This window comes from Engystomops pustulosus, chromosome 5 (assembly GCF_040894005.1).
Source record: "Engystomops pustulosus chromosome 5, aEngPut4.maternal, whole genome shotgun sequence".
In the NCBI taxonomy this organism is placed as follows: domain Eukaryota; kingdom Metazoa; phylum Chordata; class Amphibia; order Anura; family Leptodactylidae; genus Engystomops; species Engystomops pustulosus.
The window spans coordinates 159509371-159536414 of NC_092415.1; the positions used below are offsets into that span (position 1 = coordinate 159509371).

The following is a 27044-nucleotide window of genomic DNA, read 5'->3' on the forward strand; positions in this document are numbered from 1 at the left end:
TCAAGACGCTGTGGATCACGTGACTACAGTGGGAGCGAGGCTTGCAGCGCAGCGTGTCAGTGACAGTACAGAACCGGTGTATTCACGCCAGTGCCGGCAGAAGACTCCCTCACCCGCTGTACAGTGTGTCTCGGAGCCGCAGCCGCCATGGCTGCTCCCCCGGTCCCCGCGCGGCTTGTACTCCAGCAGGTGTTTTCTCCGGTGTCCGCTCGAACTCGGGACAACCCTATGCAGTGTTTCAGCTGTTGGAAACAAAACCAAAAGTAACCGCTGTGTCCGGAAGAGCAGCAGCTCCGCCCCCAGTCCACCAACCGTGCAGCGCCGACTGCGGCCACCAAGGTCTGACACTGACTGGAGAGAGAGCGGTCAGGCTGGAGGAGTCCGGGAGGAGGAGCCATAGAGAGTGAGGGTGAGTGCCCATAGTGACTCCGCTCTAAACATTTATGGGGGACTGGTTAACCATTTTCCCTGCCAGGGTTAGCAGATTATACCACCCTATAGTATAATACTGACATACTGTACCCTGCCCACATTATACCACCCTATAGTATAATACTGACATACTCTACCCTGCCCACATTATACCACCCTATAGTATAATACTGACATGCTGTACCCTGCCCACATTATACCACCCTATAGTATAATACTGACATACTGTACCCTGCCCACATTATACCACCCTATAGTATAATACTGACATGCTGTACCCTGCCCACATTACCCCACCCTATAGTATAATACTGACATACTGTACCCTGCCCACATTACCCCACCCTATAGTATAATACTGACATACTGTACCCTGCCCACATTATACCACCCTATAGTATAATACTGACATACTGTACCCTGCCCACATTATACCACCCTATAGTATAATACTGACATACTGTACCCTGCCCACATTACACCACCCTATAGTATAATACTGACATACTGTACCCTGCCCACATTACACCACCCTATAGTATAATACTGACATACTGTACCCTGCCCACATTACACCACCCTATAGTATAATACTGACATACTGTACCCTGCCCACATTACACCACCCTATAGTATAATACTGACATACTGTACCCTGCCCACATTATACCACCCTATAGTATAATACTGACATGCTGTACCCTGCCCACATTACACCACCCTATAGTATAATACTGACATGCTGTACCCTGCCCACATTACACCACCCTATAGTATAATACTGACATGCTGTACCCTGCCCACATTACACCACCCTATAGTATAATACTGACATGCTGTACCCTGCCCACATTACACCACCCTATAGTATAATACTGACATACTGTACCCTGCCCACATTACACCACCCTATAGTATAATACTGACATACTGTACCCTGCCCACATTATACCACCCTATAGTATAATACCTACATACTGTACCCTGCCCACATTATACCACCCTATAGTATAATACCTACATACTGTTCCCTACCCACATTATACCACCATATAGTATAATAATGACATACTGTACCCTGCCCACATTACACCACACTATAATATAACTCGCATACTGTACCCGCCCACATTACACCGCCCTTTAGTATAATACTGACATACTGTACCCTGCCCACATTATACCACCCTATAGTATAATATTGACATACTGTATCCTGCCCACATTATACCACCCTATAGTATAATACTGACATACTGTATCCTGCCCACATCACACCTCCCTATAGTATAATACTGACATACTGTACCCTGCCCACATTATACCACCCTATAGTATAATACTGACATACTGTACCCTGCCCACATTATACCACCCTATAGTATAATAATGACATACTGTACCCTGCCCACATTATACCACCCTATAGTATAATACCTACATACTGTTCCCTACCCACATTATACCACCATATAGTATAATAATGACATACTGTACCCTGCCCACATTACACCACACTATAATATAACTCGCATACTGTACCCGCCCACATTACACCGCCCTTTAGTATAATACTGACATACTGTACCCTGCCCACATTATACCACCCTATAGTATAATATTGACATACTGTATCCTGCCCACATTATACCACCCTATAGTATAATACTGACATACTGTATCCTGCCCACATCACACCTCCCTATAGTATAATACTGACATACTGTACCCTGCCCACATTATACCACCCTATAGTATAATACTGACATACTGTACCCTGCCCACATTATACCACCCTATAGTATAATACTGACATACTGTACCCTGCCCACATTACACCACCCTATAGTATAATACTGACATACTGTGCCCTGCCCACATTATACCACCCTATAGTATAATACTGACATACTGTACTCTGCCCACATTACACCACCCTATAGTATAATACTGACATACTTTACCCTGCCCACATTACACCACCCTATAGTATAATACTGACATACTCTACCCTGCCCACATTATACCACCCTATAGTATAATACTGACATACTCTACCCTGCCCACATTACACCACCCTATAGTATAATACTGACATACTGTACCCTGCCCACATTATACCACCCTATAGTATAATACTGACATACTGTACCCTGCCCACATTATACCACCCTATAGTATAATACTGACATACTGTACCCTGCCCACATTATACCACCCTATAGTATAATACTGACATGCTGTACCCTGCCCACATTACACCACCCTATAGTATAATACTGACATGCTGTACCCTGCCCACATTATACCACCCTATAGTATAATACTGACATACTGTACCCTGCCCACATTATACCACCCTATAGTATAATAATGACATACTGTACCCTGCCCACATTATACCACCCTATAGTATAATACCTACATACTGTTCCCTACCCACATTATACCACCATATAGTATAATAATGACATACTGTACCCTGCCCACATTACACCACACTATAATATAACTCGCATACTGTACCCGCCCACATTACACCGCCCTTTAGTATAATACTGACATACTGTACCCTGCCCACATTATACCACCCTATAGTATAATATTGACATACTGTATCCTGCCCACATTATACCACCCTATAGTATAATACTGACATACTGTATCCTGCCCACATCACACCTCCCTATAGTATAATACTGACATACTGTACCCTGCCCACATTATACCACCCTATAGTATAATACTGACATACTGTACCCTGCCCACATTATACCACCCTATAGTATAATACTGACATACTGTACCCTGCCCACATTATACCACCCTATAGTATAATAATGACATACTGTACCCTGCCCACATTATACCACCCTATAGTATAATACTGACATACTGTACCCTGCCCACATTACACCACCCTATAGTATAATACTGACATACTGTGCCCTGCCCACATTATACCACCCTATAGTATAATACTGACATACTGTACTCTGCCCACATTACACCACCCTATAGTATAATACTGACATACTTTACCCTGCCCACATTACACCACCCTATAGTATAATACTGACATACTCTACCCTGCCCACATTATACCACCCTATAGTATAATACTGACATACTCTACCCTGCCCACATTACACCACCCTATAGTATAATACTGACATACTGTACCCTGCCCACATTATACCACCCTATAGTATAATACTGACATACTGTACCCTGCCCACATTATACCACCCTATAGTATAATACTGACATACTGTACCCTGCCCACATTACACCACCCTATAGTATAATACTGACATACTGTACCCTGCCCACATTATACCACCCTATAGTATAATACTGACATACTGTACCCTGCCCACATTATACCACCCTATAGTATAATACTGACATACTGTACCCTGCCCACATTAGTGTGCAGCTTGCCACAGGAATGTAGGATGGCTCAAAAGAGATGTGAACTAGCCACAGCTCCCGTTCCATGGCGCTGCTACTCCAGCTACCTAAAATATTAATGGATGCCAAGTGATGTGCCCTCCTCCCCTCCCCCTTCAGACTCTAAATGGCAAAAACTGACTCTATTCAGCTGATTTGCATGGGGGACTGTTTAGTGGGATAGAACCGGTGATCCCAAAAGATTCCTGTTTTGCAGTATTGAGTGCTGAAGCTGTAACCAGTGTGATGGCAATGCAGTTGTTCAGGCATCGGCTATTCCTCCTGATAACCCCATAGCCTGGTTTCTGATGGTTTCCATGTGCAGTGTGATGAGTCTGTGGTCCTGTACTGAAGACATTCTTCCAGCACAGAGCTGTAGGTATGCAGGGTAGGGACCATACATATGCAGTCCAACCAAGGGTGTGTGTATTAACGCCAACCCCCTGAAATTAATTGGAACTACTTATAAGTATAAGCAATGAGCTCAGCTTTCCCATAGATCAACTTGGGGTTTTCAGGGATCGTAACATTGACAGCTTAAGTATAAAATATCAGTATGTTCTGATCATAGTGTGTATCACCTGTGAGAGGTAAGTGGGTGAGGCAGGACACTTCCTGTATTCTCCCTGGGATCACGAGTCTATAGAGTAGGACAGGTGACTATGACCTTTCTTCCTCATATGACTTGCAGTTTCCTCCTCTTATGAACAAAAAGTTATGTTTCACATTCACATCGTCCTCCGTTTGCTGTCCTGTGCCATGGACACAGCAGCTGTTGCCCCCTTCCCCAGTGATTATGGTAGACAGCACCCTCTGTGGTAATTGACATGATACTACAGAATAGAATACATTACTGTATTTTAAATATTTGCAGCACATGGGCTTCACCTATACTAGCCGCTAAACTCCTTGTTAAATGGATACGTTGTATCCTTCATAGAAGTGTCTGACATTTAATCCAGGACTGTATCATATGTTGTGTGAGAGAACCAGGCCAATATGCCAACGATAGCAGCCAGAGGTCGTAGCTGTCAGGTCAGACTCCGTATCGGTATTGGAAACCTTTACTCAAACATGTTTTAATAGAAAAGACAAAGAGAAATTTGTGTCATTATTTTATTTTGGATTATAAAAAGTTGATTTTTTGTATTTTTGTTGTGTGACCCGCAGTATTGCACTATTAAAGGCCAAAAAGAGAGTTGTCCTTTAAGCGTCTGTCAGTGGATGTTCTCTATTATTTAGAGGTGTGTAGCTTGTCAGTTCCTGCAGTGACTCAATATCAATCAATATTACAGCCCGGCAGGCAGGTTTCTCAGTAAAATGTCAGAGAAATCATCAGTCTCACTTTTATTTACTGCTCCCATAAATAGACATTGGTAAGCAAAAGGTAGTGTCCGTATAACCTCTATCAGAGTATGCGTCTCCTGGCCCCTACTGCGCTTTCTTTATAGCAGGTTACATCTTGTGTATATATATTATGGTAGCTTCCGGTAGATACACAATGGATTCTCCATCTGGATTTGGTAAGTAGGGTGTTGGAGAACCAGAAAAGGATTTTTATCAAATTTACATGCAGGAAATCTGGGTGTAAGTTGGAACATGTCAGATTGTGCCTACAGGTTTCAGTCACAGCGCCACACCTGACCCATGGTTGGTGCTGTTATTGCAGCTCAAGTGTGGAGCTGTTTTGGGAAGGATGCAGCCATGTTTTACAACCCCTTTAAATTGGGAACACCTAAAATAGCAAATGTGTACTGTGATCTGGAAATTCATATAGCATTATCATCAATAATGCAAAAATAAAAAATGTTCCATCAAGCATAATCACTCATGTGAGGTTTTCTCAATAGTCCATATAGTCCCGTGTGAACTCCAGGGATGTGTCCTGGAAATGGCAGGCGTCCCTGATCCCAGACCAGTTACATCAGTTTTATTTCGGGTATTGTCATGTCTTTACTATCGATGTATTCATTTACCCCTAAATGTGTTGTCCCAAATACAATCCCTAATATCGTGAACTGTGGTCATACTTTCTTGTGAGATGGTCTTCAAACACTACTCAGCACTAATTGAGTTATTAAGTATACATTTTTTAATATTTAAAGGAAATCTGGCATCAAAATTTATCATAATAAACCAGCGACCCTTACTGATAGATTCAGGCATTGTGACTGTGGTAATCTTCTTATGCTTGTTAACAGTGGCTTCCTTCCTTCTAAAATCAACTTTTATAATTATTCTAGTGAGTCTTAGGGCTCTGGGGTTGTTACTAGAGCCCCTCAGTGCTGCAGATTTACAGTCTGGTACAATGGTTAGAACATGTCTCGCTTGCTGCCTGCTCTCTCCCTCTGCCTGTGCAATCCAGCAGCAGCCGGAAGTGCAGGGGGAAAGGCTTGATCTGCTCATTGTCCTTCAGGCTCATTAGCATGAGTAGAGTAGATTGTAGAAGGAAGGAGGCCACGGATAACAAATATAAGAAGATTACCACAGTCTGAATCTATGGGTAGGTAAGTGTCCCTAGTTTATCATGGTAAATTACTTTTCAAGACAAATTCTAAATAAAATTAATTCTTCTTCTTGGTCTCTCCATGTCTTATCAGTTCTGTGGCTCCTTTTTGCACTTTTTGTCACTCCAGGGCGTCTTCGTAATTTTTTTTTTTCTCTTGGATCATCTTGACCACACAAACTCCTGATCTACTGCTGCAGCATCTATCCTGTAGTTTTGTTAGCAATATTGAACCAGTTCTATTCATTTTCACTCCGTATTAAGCGTCTTCCATTTATTTCAGCCGTCATGGATTCCTTTATAGAAGATGACATTTGTATCCTGACTCGAGAGGAAGAAGACCACACAAAAAGAGCAGATCAATGTGCCCCAATTTCTGCGTCTTCTGGGGAGGCCTCTGTGGCCTCGCACTTTGCTCTTGTCACTGCATATGAGGACATCAAGAAGCGTCTCAAGGACACTGAACGGGAAAATTGTGCCCTGAAGAAAAGATTAAGACAAATGGAGGATAAGGTATGTAGAAAGGGGAATTTACTTTTAGTGATACCTCCCTGTCAGGAAATTCACGCTGCCTCAACTATACCCAGGCTTTGTATTGGGCCCCATTCCCACGGCTGTATTCTCACCCGGACCGGATCATGCGACCAGATCACGGCCCCCATGAACGCACCCTTACACTGTAAAACATTGCTGTTCTGAATAAAACATAAAGTATTCACTGAAGTATAAGTCAAGATACCTGCCTTATACTTGAGTACATAAAGTAGTTGTTTTTAGGGGCAAGTTGTGATTTTGTCCGGCAGGTACCTTTTAAGACCTTGATGTCAGGCCGTGTTCACATGGTGCATCTCAATTATGTTTTGAAATCCGATACAAATGGAATTTGGAGGGGCTTGGTAAATATCTAATGTGTATCTTGCACAAACAGTTTCTAACTCTTATATTTGTAAACCTTTAGCTTTGTGGAGAACCAAGCATGGGGGAAAGTGACAAGGTGCACAGAGCCTTCAGTGCCTTCCGCGAGATTTCTTTTGAACGAGACGGCCTTAAAAAGAAACTGAGCGCATTGGTAAGGGATCCCGGCCTTCTCTCCCACTGGTGGGGATTGTTATTTACAGTACATTCACTCATATTTGTCTCATTGATTTATGAGTTATTGTGGATTTTCCATCATGTAGGAAAAGGAGAAAACGGAATTCACAAAAAATCTCAATGAGCAGTTACAGTCAAAAGAGGTAGAGCTACTGCAAGTGAAATCTGAACTGGAGACACATCAGGGTAAGCTGCACTGTACTGCCATGTGTGTATGGTGCCTCACAACATACCATATTATTGCTTCTGCATACTACACCTAGCCTTTCTCTAGGGTAGAAAATAAGAATCATTTACTGAAAGTATAACAAATTCATGGATAGTTTTTATCATACATTGAGTGTCTGCACCAGAGTTCCTGGCATAAGTGACTATACTGCCAGATTGTGGCATTTTTATTTATTTATTTTTTTGCTGTGATCAGCACAATATACTTCCAATCCTAATTTGCACTGCTGATTGTCACTTATATAGAGTGGAGGACATTCAAGGCAATGGGGAATGGATGTAAAGTATTGCATCCCTCTCCCGGCCTCTGCTGATTGTACTTTAGAGAGGCCCCCAGAGATGTCACTGTCTATATAAGGACGGTAAATAACTGGGTCAACACCCTGAACATCGGCTGCTGCCAGTGTTTACTCCTCCGACTTTCAGTGGAAAAGGGAAGAACAGGAGGATGTATTCAACTGTATGAGCATGCAGTGTAATATGTTCTAGACCTCTAATATCAAGGGTATGCTTGAAATCCACCCAATATATCCTTACAACTGAGGGTAATAATGAACTGTGAATGCAGCCTGATAGGAGTGCTTCTTTCTCTACTTTTGGGCTCCTCTTATTCTTTAATTTTGATAATCTGAATTTAACCCCTGCTTGCTTGCCATGGTGGTCAGGGTTCAGAATCCTCTTCAGTATGTGACTGATCACATATCATATACTGTTCAAGCTGCTGGTAATAGTAAAAGGGTTGAAGTTTGGAGAGGGAGACAAAAGTACAAAGGCTCTGCTTCCTCAGAGATGCACCAGCTCTTCATAAATCCCTCACACCATTGTGAGCCTAAGGTAGCCTGAACAAACCATTCTGATCTGTTGTTACTACTTAACAACCTCTGACACAACATAATAAAGGGAACTGGAAGCAGATGGTCCCTTCCACTGACTTTGCCGAGAATAGGCTTTCTGCACGGACTGTAAATCCCTTTTGACAAGGAAGATTATGATGACATGACACATGAGATATGATAACTGCTCAGTCCTCACCTACTGGAATTCATGGTTTTTATTTGACACAAGCTGTCATTATTCATATTACTTTTACTTGAATAACGAATAAACCACATTTTATCAGTACTGTATATTATGAAAGACATGAGGACACATACACTCATACAGTGGGTTATGAAAAATATTCTGCCCCCTTTAAATTTTTCACTTTTTCATTGCAGGCAATTGGAAAGATCAACATTTTTTTTTTTTTTTTGCTTATTAATGTACACTCTGCACCTCATCTTCACAAAAAAAGTAGATATTTTTGCTAATTTATTGAGACCCTTTGCTTTGACACTCATATTTAACTCGCATGCTATCAATTTCCTTCTGATCTTCCTTCATTGGAGTCCAACTGTGTTTAATTAAACTGATAGGTGTGCACCTTTCCTAATCAAGTCCTTTCTATATGAGACCTCACATCTCACTGTGCGTGTTAGAGCACTTGAGAATCATGAGGCCTCTGGAACTGTCCCGGGAGCTCAGACACACAATTGTGGCAAGGCACAGGACCGGCCAAGGTTAAAAAAAAAATTTATGCAGCTCAAGGCTCCTAAGAGCACAGTGGCCTCCTTAATCCTTAAATGGAAGAAGAACTTTTCCTTGAGCTAAGCAATCGTGGGAAAAGAGCCTTGGTGAGAGAGGTAAAGAAGAACCACAAGATCACTGTGGCTGAGCTCCAAAGATGCAGTAGGGAGATGGGAGAAAGTTCCACAAAGTTTCATTTTTTTTTTTTTTTTTTAATGTGAAGATGTGATGCAGAGTGCACATCAGCGAGCACAACAAAAGAACTTTTTTGATCTTGCTAATTGGCTGCAATGAGTAAAAATATCAAGGGGTCTGAATACTTTCTGTTCCTAGTGTAGTACATGAATTTATTGCTGCTTAACAAAATGAATAGTAATGGACCTAAAATTCTTAGTATAAACTTAGATCAAATAATATAAGCCCCCCCCTATCCACTTCCCCACAACCTCTTTAGTGGGTCACAATACAGGCGGTCCCCTACTTAAGGACACCCGACTTACAGACAACCCATAGTTACAGACGGACCCCTCTGCCCACTGTGACCTCTGGTGAAGCTCTCTGGATGCTTTACTATTGTCCCAGACTGCAATGATCAGCTGTAAGGTGCTTGTAATGAAGCTTTATTGATAATTCTTGGTCCAATTACACCAAAAATTTTGAAACTCCAATTGTCACTGGGGCAAAAGTAAAAAATTGTCTAGAACTTCCATTATAAAATATACAGTTTCAACTTACATACAAATTCAACTTAAGAACAAACCTCCAGACCCTATCTTGTATGTAACCCGGGGACTGCCTGTAATGACATGAATATAATTAAGTTTATTTGCTGAAACTGAAAAAATTCAGTTGTGTATGGAAACTTTACAGTGTAGTAACCATATATTCAGATGTTCCATTGGTAAACCATTACCTTACAATCTACAGGCCATTTCCCATCTCCGCTGTTTATAAAGATAAAGGCTCTGGATTTAGGTGTAATAACAGGAGCCGGTTATTTGTAGTTTGGTAATTTTCTTGATAAAAGACATCTCTGATCTCGTCATCGTTTGCTGGAATGCTTCCTTCTGGATGAATTAACATTTTTGTTTTCTGCAGTAATGAAAAGCTTAAGCAAAAGTATTACTGACTGGGAAATTGAAAAGCTGAACAGTGATCTGAAAATCCGGTCAGTGGAGCAAGAACTGAAATTGCTTCGGGAAGAATGCGGACGTCTCAGAGCGGAACTGGAAAGGACAAAGGTAATTGTCCATATTGAAAACAGTCAAAGCTGTAGAAGCTTCATGTGCTTCCACGTGTGCAGGTATACCATTTTTATGGAGCGATCTGCTGCAGTCGTAATGGTTAAGATTGTGCAGGAGGGTTTGTGAAATGAGGAGATTTTGAGGGTTATTGAGCAGCGTTGGTGCTCAATAAAACTGGAGCACTTTTTAATTCTACTTTCGTGGTTTCCATTTAGGAAGTGAAAGCAGCTTAAAGTGCTCCTGTCGCTGGGAATGTCATTTTTAGCTGTTTAGGGTCCAATAGACTCTGCTATGTCTTTGTCAGGTAATTCACATGACCTGGCTCCCTGACAGCAGTGACTGGCGAGACCTGGGAGGAACAAGCCATGACGTACAAGCCATAATAAAAGTTGCAAATTCTGGTGTACAGCTGATTTTTCAGCCGACACACTATCTCCACGTAGTGTGGGTCTGGCCAGAGCATTTTCTATAACCTGCTACAGTTAACTGACAGTCTGTGGAGCAATTTTACACCAGGGGTAGCATTAATCCAGTCGCACAATCCAGCTGGAGCCGCTGAGTACATCAGGTCTGTGGTGCGCAAGTCATATGTCAATGGTCAAGTATACACACAACGTCTTATTCTAAAAAGTTACTTAAAACAGAAACTTGAGTTATGTATATTAATGGAAGGCTGTTAGCTATGTAGATTTGGCTCCTGAAATGCAGATTTTTACTGTTTTGAGGAAAGTTCCAGTTTTGTACAAAATGTGCTACTTGGCCTATCTTTTTATTCACATGTTGGAGAGAAATGTTGTGCAGGCTTCTGCGTTTGGCGTAATTTTTTTAGTACGGTAAGTATAATAATGAAGTGTAGATATGGTTGCTTTACATACTGCACAGAACGTGATCACGGTTGGTCATGGAGTTTTGTCTTCCCTGCTAAACAGCAGCAGCAACAGTCTAATCATTAGGAAAAAGTAGGCAAGTGATCATTATATGTTGCCTTTTGAAAGCAAAAAAAAGGGTCCAGTTGAGTACTGTTTTCTGTGTGGGACTTAACGGAGCTTTCAGGTTTTACTTATAAACCACCTAGGTGACCAAGGCAGGTAACAGCATAAAAAGTGCCTGTATTATAGTGAGGTCAGCTTTATGGCTCCTGTGACCTCTTTTGCCTTTACTTGTCCCCTTTCTACCCCCTTGCGGCTGAGTTCCCATGATGCAGTTGCATTGGGTTTGAATAGGCATGGGGAACTAATGAAAAGCAATTCACTGAATACACATGTGTTATGACCAGTATACATGCATTTGGTAAGTAGCAACATGTGATCTGCCTTAAAGACAGAACATGTATATTGTATGGTATCCATTCAACGAGACGCTTCTTTTAACCTCTGATATGTACGTCATGGAGCTGTTAAGGATGTATAAAGAGGGCTCAGGGCCTGAGCCTTCTACATACAGACCTGGTGTTTTGCTGCATATTGTAGCAAACACCCATGATTGGTGTTAACTCTTTGCTGCAGGAGTAATTGTCATTGGGGATAGATGATCAGTTGCCATGTCTGCCTGCAGTCTTTATAAGATATTAAGTCCCTAGAAATTATATAAAACAGATAAAATCGTGTAATAAAAAGTGATCAAAAGGTTGCAGTCTTCAAAATGATAGCAATGAAAACGTCAGCTCAAATTACACACAGCTCCATATGCTGTACAAATTTGGTATCCCGGCGATCTTACCGACCGAAAGAAGAAAGGAAACTTATCATTTTGGAGTGCACAGTGAAAGGTGAAAAAATGCATTCGCACCATTTTCTATTTCACCGCACTTGGAATTCTTTTTTTCCTGCTTCCCAGTGCAAGTCATGGATTAATAAATATCATCACTAAGAATTACAATTTGTTACGTGGAAAATAAGCCCACACACAAGGAAAAATTTTAAAATTATAGATTTTTGAAGGCGAGGAGCAAAAAAAAATTAATGAAAAAAAGGTTGCAACCTTAAGAGGTTAAAATGCAATGCAGGTGCATCATGGGAATGCAGCCACAATGTGGTTTACACCTTATTCACTAATGTTAAAAGGGTTTCTCTTTATTGGGTTTAGCCTCTTGCCTAAACCTTGGGTTTCACATTGCTGTGGTTGGTGCTAAAGCATTGCAACTTTGTACAGTTTTACTGCAAAGGCTAACACTGAGGGACGTTCATCAAAAGTTTGGAAAAATGTTTCTAGTTTTTGAGATTTTTTTTTTGTAAGGCTTTGGGCTTCCCTGATTTATTTTATTGGTTGAGACAGGTGAGTCTGTTGGTTTTAAATGTTGAGGCAGCGCCTTGCCTACGCCTGCTCTGGACTGGAGTTTATTTACACAAAATAACAATTTCACCCGGATTTTCCAAAAATCGCAACCTTTTTCAGATCTCCATATCTGGAAATTTATGACCAATCAGGCATTGGGGAAAAAAAAAACATGACAAACTTTGTGAAATGGTAACAAGTCACAAAAATAATGTAAAAATAACAAAAAATTGGTAATGAATAACTCCCCCTTCCCCTAATTTTAATGTCATGTCAAAGCAGAGATGATAGCTGGCTCCCTATAACTATAGTCCCTAGCACATCATCTTGGTCCTGTGTATCCTCCAATCTTAAATGAATGGCCGCTCAGTCTGTCAGTGAAGAAAGATAAAAGATCAGACAAGCTCACACCCAGTTATAATGGAGGGACATCAATTGTTGTAACCTCAGGGAAGAAATTGAGTCTTATTCTAGTTCAAGGAAATCGCTTCACAATAGAAATATTCAAGTTTGGTAACTGAACTGATTTGGACTTCCCTATAGTCTTACGCACATGTTCAGCACATGAAATGATGATGCAGATTTCCACTGGTAAAAGGCAGGGGCACCACATCGACCTCTGAAACTGCAATCATAGGTGTCACTGGTGCTCTAATGTAGAGTGCCCACTAGATGGCAGCAAATACAACGCTATGAACCCTGCATGTCACAACATGCAATGGGGAAATTGGTTTATAATTGAAATTTTTATTTAAATGTATTTTCATTGACATTTTCGGCAATAGAAATGAAACTATGTACAGAAGAGATATGAAAGAGTGGCCCCTTCAACGATGGTCTCAGAGGGGCAGGAAAAATAGACTCAAATCACGTCCTGTGATTATAAAAACATTGACCCAAGCAAAAGCTGCAGAAGCGCATAGGGATTTTTTTTACTATCCATTTGGCTGATTTCAGATTTATCCAGTGTTCTTAGCTGAAATCTTGGTTTCGCCTGGTACATGCGGTCAGTCCTCCTACTATCCAGCTCATGTCTTTTCTATGACTTTTGCTGTTGGAGATGCCGGACTGTAGTTTGTAGGGACCTGGGGTATTCACTATAGTCTGAAAATGCAGCCTGATAATAAAGCCCTTTACTTGCTGCATATAAGGAACTTTGTTACGGGATATCGGTAGTTGTTGTAGCATCCAAAGCTCAAGAATTAATAATAATAATAATTAATAATCTTTATATAGCGCCATAAAATTCCGTAAGCGTTTTTCATGTATAAAATTGCCCGTGGACTGGTGGGGATTATGATGCCTATGAAGACGTATTGTGACCACTGGACCAAATCTATTGCTTTCTTGTGATTAAAAAGTAGCTGCAGAAACATACTTTATAGACATAACCTAAAGTTTTCCTATACTCCTCCTGTTTGATTATTTTTCTTTTTGATTGTGTCAAATTAACTTTATTGAACGTACTAGGTAAAGTGAATAGTTCAGGTTGTACCTTAGGTCAGAGGAATTTCTTAGTACAGATGAGGTCATCACTAACAAACGCCTACTTGGGTAACCCCAGTATAGTGAAACCCTGGGCCTTATGAGTGCATTAGTGTGAATCAGCTTCTTGGGTTTTTGTGGTCATTCTGCAGTATATAGGGTTTACGATCAGTCACTGTATTGTAGAGATGTAATGAGATCAGACATATACCGGGCACTGTAATCTGATATGTAGGAAGAGGCAGGACTGTGGTGCCCTCATCTAGTGCATGTGTATTTGTAAATGATCTGTTTCATTAGTTTCTCAATTCATGATGTATGCAAAGCAGGCACCATGTGGTTACCCTCAGCCACATCTTGTATGTTCTTCCTCTTGTTCATTGCGAATGAGCAAAACCTTCTCTATGCAAAGTCCTTTATGACATAAGTCCCCTGACAAAGCCTCCGTCCTATGTTTTAGCGCTAGAGAGTCCACATAATCTTGTGAAGATCTTTGCTGATGGTTGACTGCAGTGGTGACCCTCCCTTAGGCACATTACAGAGAAATACAAGCCCTTGGTGCCAAAACCCAAAGATGTATTTGGGCAGCTTGTCAAGAGACAGTGGACCAACCCTTTACTACAACAATTGGGACTAAGCTTTGTGGCTGAAAAGTAAAATTTTTGTATGTTAGGTAAACATGGAAATTTACCTTCACTAGTCACTAGAGTAGGGAGAAGCTTCATCTAGTCCATCATTGGCTGTGTGCATGTGGCCTTGGTGTAAGATACTTTTTCCCTCTCTGCTTTTACTTATGATATTTTTATGTGTATAATTGACATCTTTATTGTTTTGTGTTGCAGAGCTCTACTGCTGATAATAAAAGTTCTATGTGCAAGGAGAATGATCCGGACAATACAGACACAGACAGGTAACCTCCTTTTGCTTTATTTTACACCTTCTTTTGTGATTAGGATATAACTTTTGCGTCTTACTTTCTTGTGCCATTATTCTTAGGATGTCTGGTTCCTGGCTTAAGATCAGTAAGAAACTCCATTTTTTTATGCAGTATTTTCTATTATATTACAAAGCAATACTATTCAATCCGAACTACAGGCGCTCCCTGACCTAAACCCTTAACGACCTGGCACTTCTTTGTTTTTGCATTGCTTTTTTTATTTTTCCATGTAAAGTGCTGTGTGAGGACTTGTTTTCTGCATAACAAATTGCACTCCATAGTGACGGTATTTAATATTCCATGCCGTGTACTGAGAAGCAGGAAAAAATTCCAAATGCAGTGAAATTGGTGAGAAAACGCATTTGCACCATTTTCCTGTGAGCTTGGATTTTACGGCTTTCACTGTACGCACCAAATGACATGTCTACTTTATTCTTTGGGTTGGTACGATCACGAGGTTACAAATTTGTATAGGTTTTATAATGTTTTCATACATTTACAAAATTTATAACATTTTGTACAATTACTTGTGCAGTGTAATCTTTTGCTACTTTTGATGACTTTTTCACTGGTACCATTATCAGGACTGTACGGCCTTTTGATCACTTTTTAATGATTTTTTTTTTTATGGCAAAAAAGGACTCTGGATGCCATTTTCCGTTATTGGGTTAAACACTGGGGGGAAAAAAACATTCTGTTTTGATAGATCGGACATTTTGGAATGTGGCAATACCTAACCGGTTTATGACTTGTATCGGTTCTAGAGAAAGGTGGATGGTTTTAATTTTTAGGGTGTCTTTTACTTTTTAAAAATTTGTTTTACTATTTCAGACCCCCTAGGGCAGTGATGGCAAACCTTTTAGAGCCTGAGTGCCCAAACTTCAACCAAAAGCCACTTATTTATTGCAAAGTGCCAGCACAGCAATTTAAGCAGTAATTTATTTCTCCTTGTTCTTTGACAACTTTAAATCGTTCAGCCTCCTAAAGACACCAAGGCAGTTGAATGGAGGAAAGCAAATTTGCCTATCATTGTAGGAAGATTATTTAGGAAGATTCTTTGAGTCCTGTCTGGTGAACTTCATGCTGGGGTGATGGCCTGGGTGCCCACAGAGAGGGCTCAGAGTGCCGCCTCTGGCACCAGTGCCATAGGTTCGCCACCACTGCCCTAGGGTACTTTAATCCTACCATATTCTGCCATACTACAGTATGGCAGTATATGGGGATTTTACACATCATCTATTACAATGTGCAAATCTCCACCACCCTGATGACATCACTGTGGGCAGCAATCAAATCCAATATGTCAGCTTGCTGCCTGGATTTGTATGCCTCTGGCAGCTTTTCCAGAGGCTTTTACAGGGTACAAACCAACCCTTCAGCTCTCTCCACACAGCGGGAGCCAACGTGTGATGTACAAGTACATCATGCATCGGTAAGGGCTTAAGGACACCTGATTTACAATGACCCCTAGTTATAGGCAGACGCCTCTGCCCACTGTGACCTCTGGTGAAGCTCTATGAATGCTTTGGTTTATTCCCAGGCTGCAATGATCAGCTATGTGTCTGTAATGAAGTTTTTTTTAATAATAATTGTTCTCATGACAGCACAAAATTTTATAATCTAATCATCATTGAACCAAAGGAAATATTTTATCTGGAACTACAATTATAGCATAGCAGTTCCGAGTTGCATACAAATTCAACTTAAAGGAGTGTTCCCGTTTCGGCAAATGAATGTTATTGTATGTATATAATGAACAGTTATACAAATTTTTCCAATATAGTTTGTTTTAATTCCACATTGTTTTTTAGATCTCTGCTTGCTGTCATTCTATAGAAAGCTTCTATGTATACATACAGAGGACAGAAATCTGACCATGGTCACACAGGTGCACGGCACATTAGTATCACAGACAGTAATCAGATCTGTGTGTTATAAGGAGCTGTGCACCTGTGTGACCACGGTCAGATTTCTGCCCACTGGAAATAAACAATGAAACTTTCTACAGAATGACGGCAATCAGAGATCTAGGAAACCTTGTGGAATTGAAGCAGAAAGTTAACGGGAAAATTGTATAACTTTTCATTACACAAACAATATAATTAGTTTGATGTAAATAGGAACACCCCTTTAATTACAAACCTAAAGAAACTATCTTGTATGTAACCCAGGACTGGTGTTCTGGTGAAGGGCGCCTACACTAGGTTGAGCTCTGCTTTTTGTTTTAGTCACCAGCAAAAGGAAACTTTCTTTTCTGTTTTGTATCTAGTTGATATTCATTCTGCAAAGGTCTGAAGAATAAAGAAACCTCTTCCTTTTTTGTGGTGTAGTACATTGCATTTAGAGTATGTGCAGTGTATGCTGTATGAAGGTGTGAACAAGCAAACTGCCTGCTTTATCAGTGGTTGTATTAAGTTATTGAGTTTGAGTAACAGTATAAATATATATGTATAAAAAAAATGTATAATTTTTGTTGGTCAAACCCAACCATGGCACCTAACAGAGCAGCTCCCCCTCCTTTACGTCATAAGAGTGCCCATCTCTTACCATGGCAAGTTTAAATCGCCCACCTTTCTCTATAACACACACAAATATTGCCACATCTCAAAATGCTATAAAAACGATTGTTCCTAACTGTGAACACCGTAACTGAAAAAATGTTGGAATCTCTTTTTGCCATTTTTCCATCCATGAATATTTGAATAAACAAATGCTAAACAGTCATATAGATCCCAAATTGATATAAATTAAAATGGCAGCAGGTACCACAAAAAATGAGATGTTGCATAGGTCCGTACACCAAAGTGTGAAAAAGTTATTGGCCTCAGAATATGGCGAAACAGCAAATTTATTTTTTTTATTTATATTTTTTTTACAAGAAATTCTACTATAACCTTTTATAAATTTGGTATCCCTGTGATTGTACTGACCAAAAAAATAAAGGGGAGATGTAATTTGGAGCAGCGCATGAAAGCCATAAAAACAGAACCCACAAGAAAACGCCGCAAATGTTTTTGTTTGTGTCAATTTCACTGCACTTGAATTTTTTTTCCAGTACAATGCATGGAATATTAAATGGTGCCACTAAATACAATTTGTCCCGCCAATAACAAGCCCACATACATCAATATTAACGGAAAAAGTTATCGCTTTTGGAATGAGTGGAGTAAAAAACAGAAAATGAAAACATGCAAAAATGAAAGGGGGCTGAGTCTTGTAAAGGTTAAGAATCTCATCTTTCAAATGACATCAGGGTTTTGGTTCTGAGATAAAGACCTATAAAGACACAGTTCAAATAAATGTTATTGTTTGTATAATGAAAAGTTATAAAATTTTCCAATATACTTTCTGTATCAATTCCTCACTGTGTTCTGGATCTCTGCTTGCTGTCATTCTACAGCAGGTTTATTGTTTATTTCTAGTGGACAGAAAGCTGACCATGGTCACACAGGTGCACAGCTCATTATATCACACAGCTTTTCATATTCTCTGATATTAATGAGCCGTGCACCTGTGTGACCATGGTCAGCTTTCTATCCACTGGAAGCAAATATAGAAGGTTTCTATAGCAGGACAGCAAGCGGAGATCTAGACAACTGAGGAATTAATACAGAAAGTATATTGGAAAAATGTATAACTTTTCCTCACAAAATGAGCATACCCCTTTTACTGTCTGTATGTTTTGCAGTTTATACATGTTTCCTGATGGGAAAATATTGACCATAAAGAATACGTAGTGTATGCAGATTCTAAATGTGGCTTGTGGTACACGGACCTTGGTCATGTACATGTGTATGTATGTCTGCCAGATGTATGACCTCACATAATTAAGTTTGCCACATATCTTAGGGTTTAACGCTATATTCGCACAAACATGAACCCGACGTACCGTAGCACGGTGGCGCCCAGGAGAGGAGTAGGGGGTGAGCACTGCCCTCCCCATAGAGAAATATGGCGCACGGCACTGTATTTTGGGGAAAGATAGGACATGTCCTATGTTTTCCCTGGGTACCATACTGCTCCATGCGCCCATTGCCGGCCTATGCCGGAGGTATATATGTCCCCCTACGGCCGTGTGAATGAAGCCTAAAGACCTTGATTGTGTAGTCATGTATGTACAGACATGGGCCACAAGGGGGAGAACAAGCGCTTGGCACAGTGTCAGTTTCCATTTCTTCAGATTCTAAATAAATTGATGCAAAGCACTAAAAATAAATTAGAATAAATGTACAGAGCTGCAGATTGTGCAGTTTTACTTGCCTTACAGAAACATCTGCTTGCCTCCTAAAACCCCAGAGTGTTCGGCACATAGGTGTAAACCACTTAATTAACAACTTGAGGTCTAAGAACGCTGGAAATGTTTCCATGTCTGTTTTCATATTCTGATTTACTTGTTAACTGAAAGCATGTCTCTTTTTCCTCTTATTTTTGGGTTAAAGTCATTAAAATTGTCAAGTAATAAAAGCAGCATTTTTTCCTGTACATTCTGTTCCAGCGCTACCACTCATGTCCCTCCTGATGGCTGTTTGCTGGGGTAGTAAGGTAGCCATGTAACCACAGGGTGCTGGAGCCTTTCAATACATCAGCAATCCCAACCTAGTTATTGGCTCATGTGTGTACATGACTCCAATTTAAAGGGACCTAAAAATATTAAAGGACATCTACCGCTGGGATGAGACTGTATGCAAATGAGCTATTAACACCTATGGAGCCTGAAGCCCCTTGGGCTCATTTGTATACAGTCCTTCATGCTGGTGGTAGATGTCCTTTAAAGGAAATCTACCATGAAAATCCAGCACCATGGCTGTAGTAATCTCTTCATGTTTTATCCAAATTCCCAATGCCCTTTAGTGCTGCAGCTTCACAGGCTGTTACACTGTCTCCCACTGCTCCTGATGTAATCTTGCTGAACCAGAGAAAGTTTAAAAACATAATGGGGGGTGTGCTCCAGAAGGCCTTCATTAGCATAATTTAAAACAAATCTAAGAAGATTACCATGGTCACTGTGCCTGGATATATGTGCAAGTGCCCCTGGACGTTGATGGTAGATTTCCTCTAAAGAGAACCTGTCAGGCCGATTTCAGGGCACGAAACAACCCACAGGTCCTTATGGACCAGTGGTTTAGCGCCCAGAATCGCCCTTTAAGAGGTTCCTTCCTGGGCACAATTTAAAAAAAAAAAATTATACTTGCCTTCCCTCCCGAGCTCTATCCACCGACACTCTCCTGCAAGTGAAGCTGGAGTAGTAACTAATCCAGGGTTCACGGAGCGAGAAGAGGCCCGCGCTATGCAGATACAAGTCTGATGCAGCACAAGTATAAATATATATGGTGCTAAATAAAAAAATTGAAGCCTGCATCATTCTCTGTGTATTGGTCAGAGCAGGTTACTGCAGATCAGCTTCTGTCTATTAATATATATTTATGTATGTAAAGAGATACAGGCGGTCCCCTACTTAAGAACACCCAATTTACAGACGATCCCTAGTTACAAACGGACCTCTCGTTATTGGTAATTTACAGTACTTTAGCCCTAGGCTAAAATAAACAGCTATAAAAGTTATCAAAAGTGTCTGTAATGAAGCTTTAGTGTTAATCCTGGCTCTGATGACAATCCAACATTTTTAAAATCCTATTGTCACAGAGACCAAAAAAAATTTGGCTGGGTTCCAATTATAAAGTATACGGTTCCGACTTGCATACAAATTTAACTTGAGAACAAACCTACAGAACTTGTATGTAATCCGGGGACTGCCTGTACACAGATTTATAGCATTTACACATATGTACAGCTATAGCTTGATTATATAATCCAACTTCCTGTTAGTTTACATATCAGTTTTCTGTCGCCCTTTGTGATGGTTAATGTATACACAAAATACAATATGTCAATACCAACCTGTCCGTTGTGTTTTTTTTGTTTGTTTTGTTTACCTGTATTTAAATCAATAATTTTTAATAGTGGTGCTGGGATCCGTTGTGTTTTTTTTTTTTTTTTTTTGCATAGCATATTTGTGTAGGTTTTCCGCACTTGATGTGATGCGTGTACATGTGTCTGCGGTATGTGTAGTAATTTGGAAGACACAATGCTCATTGTCACTATACGCTGTGATGTATAAAATATGAAGTAGCAGAAGCCGTTGTCCCCAGGCAGGTGAAGTGGAAGATGAAAGATGCTACTGGGCAACAAATGAAACCTCTGTGTTCTGTGTTGTAGCAGCGAGAGCAGCGTGCGGCAGGCGTACTGGGAGCTGAAGAAGGAAATGTCTAATTTACATCTAGTGACTGAGGTACAAGCCGAGGTGCTAAGAAAGCTGAAAGGAACAGTGGCTGCGACCAAGAAAGGCAAGTCACATTACTGGGTGTAATAGGACTCCTCCAAACCTCCCATCCCTGCAATGCCATTTAAAGAGCAACTAGCTATCATATCTCATCAGAATCTCGCTGTATGAGGCTGCCGCGTCTGGCTGTATTAGAGCTGCAGCCTCGCCGATTTTCTGGTTTAGCTTCTGTCTCATGCTGCATACTGGTCAACTTCACACATAAAGGTGTTGCTGATGTGTTTTTCTGCTGCGCTGTATTTTCTTCCCCCTTGTGGCTTTTTCCTCTCAGCCAGTCTAAGTGTACAGGCAGAGGTGTTAACACTTTATTTGTATTTGACCTTTTACCATAAAAACAATGCAAATACTTCTCATCCAAGTTTCTCTATTGTCATTTGTCGAGTCTAGAAAAAACGCACTCATGTGAAAAATGTTTTTATTTTATTTTCTTTTTTTAGAATTATTATATTTTTTAATTTTGTGTCACTTTCTTGCACAGCTTACGAGGGTTGTAGTCATTCATATAGTAATGGTGCATGTGTGATGCAGCCTGTAGCTCTTCTGTTGAGGGTATTTGCTGAGCTCATCATCCCATGTTTAGGGGGTCCTGGCTCTGCACTGCGATAGGAAGGATTGAGATGGCATGTTTGATCTCAGCAGTTTCACATGTGTCTTATTTCCCTCTTATCGAGAAGACGTCCACTGTCAGCCAAATGTTTGTACGGAGGGGGAGGGGGCATAGGTGAGGAATCACAGTTTGCCAAATTAATTAAGAGGATAATTGTGATGTTAAAGTGTAACCATTATTTCAAGTGTTTTTATTGTTTTTCGGTACAGCCCTCTAGTACCAAAAAACTTTAAGTCTTGTCTTAGTCTTTGAGTGTTGCTAAGGAGAGTCTGCATTGCACATACATATAAGATTACTCCTGCAGTTATAGCGAGTGGCGGGCTGTTTAACCTACCACTTAAAGAAAATCAACCACTTTGTGAAAGCACTTTTTTGTTTTCGTGCTGATAAAGGCAGTTAACTGTACAATAGAAGAGAGAATGAGTTACAAAAATATTTAAATGAGGCACTGGTGCTCTAGGATGCAACCCCTATGTCGCTTGGAGCTCTAGCATCACATATTTATCACACATCCTGTATGAATAATTATCCCCTTCTCTGGGCCAAGAGTCCGTGACATGGCCGCACTGACAATGAGGATCGTGACCAGGCCTACAACCGGCCCTCGGCAAAATCTTGCCCATGCAGGGTCATGATACTCATTGCATAATTGGTGCGGCTACGCAAGACTAGGCCAAGAGCGGGTGACCTCACTGGGCGAGGGAGGAGGGGCTTATTATGAACAAAAGCGGCGTGCACAAACATGTGATACGGGAGCGCCGTGTAACATAGGGGTTAAACCCTAAAGCGCCCACGTCCCATGTAAGGATTTTTATACCTCATTCTTCTCTTCTATTGTATAGTTTCCTGGTAAAAGGATATTACTGCATTTATCAGCAAGAAAACACCTGTAAGTGAGCTCAGCTAAGAAGTGCGGTTACAAAGTGGTTGATTTCCTTTAAGCTCCTTTATAGGGGTTGGCCACTTCATGTTTTTGTGAGGTGTGGGAGGACAGTGTATTAGATATGTTACCAATATACATCTATTAAGTGAAGCCTTATGGTTCAGAAATGTCTTTACCTCATGAGCTGTCATATCTGTCCATAAAATGACAGCAGATGGAGGGTCATGTGATCCTGACCGTACATGACCAATGTCCTTCCAGGACATGAATACTATTGTAAGGTCCTAGAAAGTAGATTGTTCATGATAAATGGGGACAGAGGCAGGTTAAGGTGCCTGTAACATTGTACGCACATTCTTTGTGTTAAGGAAAGACATTTTATTAAATTTATTTCTTTAACAAATCAAATTCCTTCTTAAAATATATACTACAAAATGTGCCAAATCTACCTCTTCACATTATTTAAAAAATATGTTACCTCAGATTTGGAGCACAATGGGGGTTTAAATGCATGTCTTTGTGGAGATATTAAAAAAAAAAAAAGCCAAATACAAATCTAGTAATAACTAATATTTTGGGAGGATAAAAATATTCACTGATTCAGGTGCACTTATATAATAAGCCATCATAGTCATCAGAACATAGTGGGTACATCCAAATTTATAGGACACTTAGTGTTTTTGGTTTGTTCGGCCACATCTACAGTCTGCACGATGTTTCAATTGGATGAAAGCGGATGCCAATTAAAAAGAAAACACCATTGTTGTCCATTTGCTTCTGTTATTTTCATGGCTGAATCTAAAAGCAGATGTGAACCTTGCCTTCTGTAGTAATCTCCACAACGTACTCATGAGTTTTTTTTCTGCATTGTTAAAATAAAATTTTCAATCCATTTTATATAATTTATTTGGGTGTATCGGGCACATTCCTCTTCTGTGTATCTGATGTGGTATTGACACTCGGCTTCAGTCTTTATAGAAGCTTTATAGGGAGCAAAGGGTAACATAATAGTTCCTGATGCATTTGGTTGAGCTTAAAGGAAAACTACAAATTGGGTAGTTGTGATTTATACTTGCAGGTGGGGTGTTAGTAGGCTGTAACAGGACAGGTTTTCATTAAGATGCAAATGGCGTCATTCTGGATAAAAACAAAAATTTTTTTTAAATATGCTAATTAGCGCCAGGCACTCCGGTGCACATAGCACAGGCGGCCTGGCGCTTCTTTATCTACTAATTATGCACAGCTCCATTCTTCAATTTACTCCGACTCCCTCCCACCCATCTGCCCCAGAGCTGGTGACGTCTCATGCAGCAAGCCAGCAGATGTGGCTGCCTGATAGCGATACGCACTGCGCAGGCCTGAGACTTATGAAAAAACTGTCACCATCGCACATGCGCACTATACACACTATCAGGCAGCTGCCTCTGGAGTCACTGGAGCGTCCGGTGCAAATTAGCATATTTTTTAAGACTTTTTTTTTCCTTTCCAGAATGACGCTATTTACTGCTTAACGAAAACCTGTCCTGTTACAGACTACTAATGCCTGACCTGTAAGTATAGATGGTTTAAATCACAACTACCCAAGTGGTAGTTTTCCTTTTTAAAGGGTTTTTTTTTATTGCAGGTCTCCAAACCTTTTATACATGGTATAGTGGATGGAGCCTACTGCTTCCTGATCCACTCCGTGTTAGGGGAATCCTGGGCCGTGCAGTGTCCTGATTTCAGACCGATCACATTGCTGAGGGCAGAAATGTAGGGAGTCCCTTTATCATCACAAAATCACAGAGCTGTAATGTGGTGGGTCCATGAAATCCATCCAGCGATTCATGGATCAACTTTGTCTTAGCGGGGTTGGTCACCATTCAGCAATATTTTTAAAAAATGCTACCACACGTTTGCCACGGTTATATGAATGCTCTAGTGCAGTGGTGGCGAACCTATGGCACAGGTGCCAGAGGTGGCACTCATAGCCATTTCTGTGGGCACTCAGACCATCACTCCAGGATATAGTTCACCAAATAGGACCAAATCTTCCTGCAGTCCCAGGCAACTTAAGCGACACTTCTTCGGAACTGCAGGAAAAGTGAGAAGTTGTTGTCAGAACTGCATTATCTTTGAAGCTCATCCTGCTGAACCCTCCATTCTTCTCTACTGGAGAGAAGCTACAACAAGAGTCTGATTTGCCCTCCTTTTAACTGTGTTGGTGGCCTCAAGGGGCCGATACAATTGAAAGATGTTGAAGAACAGGTAGCAATAAGTTGCTGCTTAAAATGACATGTTAGCACTTCACTGTAAAAAAGTTAATTTTGGTTGTAGTTTGGGCACTCTGTCTTCAAAAGGTTTGCCATCACTGCTCTAGTGCTTAGAAAGCTTCACAAACATTTCCTATTGTTATGAAGGCACGTTGGAAAGTAATTCTCAGCTAACAGCATAGGGCAGGCTAGTCGGTTGATCAGATGTGCTCTGCTAACCGTGCCGGACACACTAAGTCTATTATGATTGGAGCCAGACAATCTATGCTGCTGCTGTGAGGTGCGTTCCAGTCATCTGCCATCTTCAGTGCTCCAGTGATGCCCTTGAGTGAAGGATCTGGCATGGCTGGACAGGGTGATCTCGCTAGAGTCAAAGATTTACTATGCTGCTTGGTGGGATCTTTTTTGCCAAGGTGCCTACATAGCTATAGGACATATTTGTGAAGCTTTGTAAGCAATGCCGTATTCAACTGTGGCAACATTTTAAAAATCTTGATGTAAGCTTTGTTCATCATGGGAACAGCTGATTGATGGCAAGTCTGGTTATCAGACACCCACTGACCTGACCGAGGATAGGTCATTAGTATCAAAAATGGCCCACAGCCCATAAAGCCCTTTTTAAAGGAACACTCCAGTCACAGCTGATTCAGTGAATTGTATCTTGTGCAAGGCCTGAAGGGAGGAGCAGGAATCTAGGTTCTAGGAATACAATGAAAAGGAGTCCTGCTCCTCCCTCCAGGCCCTGCACCAAGCACTATTCAATGAATTGGCTCTGACTGGAGTGTTCCTCTAAGGGTTTGTGCTGAGTTTGCAACTTATACCCATAATCAACGGTGTAGGAGTCGCCATTTTAAATCTGTCCTACAAAGGATCTTCTATTTCATTGCTACCACAGTGAATGGAAGCCATGATGTGGTGTGATGCTCACTGTATTGTTTTCTTCATCATGTTGAATATGTGGTAAATGAAAACATTATGCATCCTGCTAAATAACACAAAATATATCCCTCTCATAGCTTCCCATGGCCCAGTGCAGTGTGAAGAGGACCTGGAAAGAACCTTCAATAAACTGCGGATAACAGCCGGTGGGGTCATTTACCAAAAGGTGGCATCTCCTAAAGAACAGAAGCTTCAGGGCGCTGCCCCCGGACCCCAACCACATGAAAGCACATTTAGCACATTGTCTGAAAAGCCGGAGACTACACGATGGACAATCGAGAGGCCTATTCCGATAGGTGGGAGAGACTGTGAGGAGGCAGATTCATACCAGAAGTTGTGTTCGGAAGAGAATTCATGGGTAATGCCAAGCCCCCCAAAGCCCAGTGAAACCCTGTTCTGGGAGACCAGGAATAACTCTGCATCAAGCAACCCCGGCCAGTATTATAATCCAAACTACAACTTTGACAGCTAAGGCGATGGCACTAGCGTATTAGTGTGCGGTCCGCAGCTCCTCTGATGTATCTCGGTAAAACATATGCAATTTGTGGATTCGTGGGCAATTATTAATGAGTTATGAACGTTTACCTGGATTCTGTCTTGCACCTTACAACTTTCTTTCCGTTAACTTTATACTTTAGTTTGAGCAAATTCATCATAAGGACATGAATATTGTATGTCAGGGATGTAATAAGAATCTATTTTTAAATAAAGATATAATATCGATGCACAGTAAAGGATAGGCCTGTCAGTACATCGGGCTGAGAACTTGCAGGCATTTGCTGTATATAAAGTTTTTTTCTTTTGGA

General features: G+C 40.9%; 1 protein-coding gene across 1 annotated transcript; it reads left to right on the forward strand.

Annotated features, from left to right (window-relative positions):
• Positions 1-27044, forward strand: AZI2 (5-azacytidine induced 2). The gene is made up of 8 exons (XM_072153582.1): positions 1-409; positions 6675-6904; positions 7350-7460; positions 7570-7669; positions 10376-10518; positions 15123-15190; positions 21434-21561; positions 26316-27044. Exons 2-8 carry the CDS (start codon positions 6680-6682, stop codon positions 26708-26710), a joined length of 1170 nt encoding a protein of 389 aa, XP_072009683.1. The 5' UTR covers positions 1-409; positions 6675-6679; the 3' UTR covers positions 26711-27044.

Coding starts and splice junctions, on each gene's coding strand:
- AZI2 (XM_072153582.1), top strand. CDS start 6,680: ATGGATTCCTTTATAGAAGATGACATTTGTATCCTGACTCGAGAGGAA. Junction 10,519..15,122: donor CGGAACTGGAAAGGACAAAG/GTAATTGTCCAT, acceptor TTTGTGTTGCAG/AGCTCTACTGCTGATAATAA. Junction 21,562..26,315: donor AGTGGCTGCGACCAAGAAAG/GCAAGTCACATT, acceptor TCCCTCTCATAG/CTTCCCATGGCCCAGTGCAG.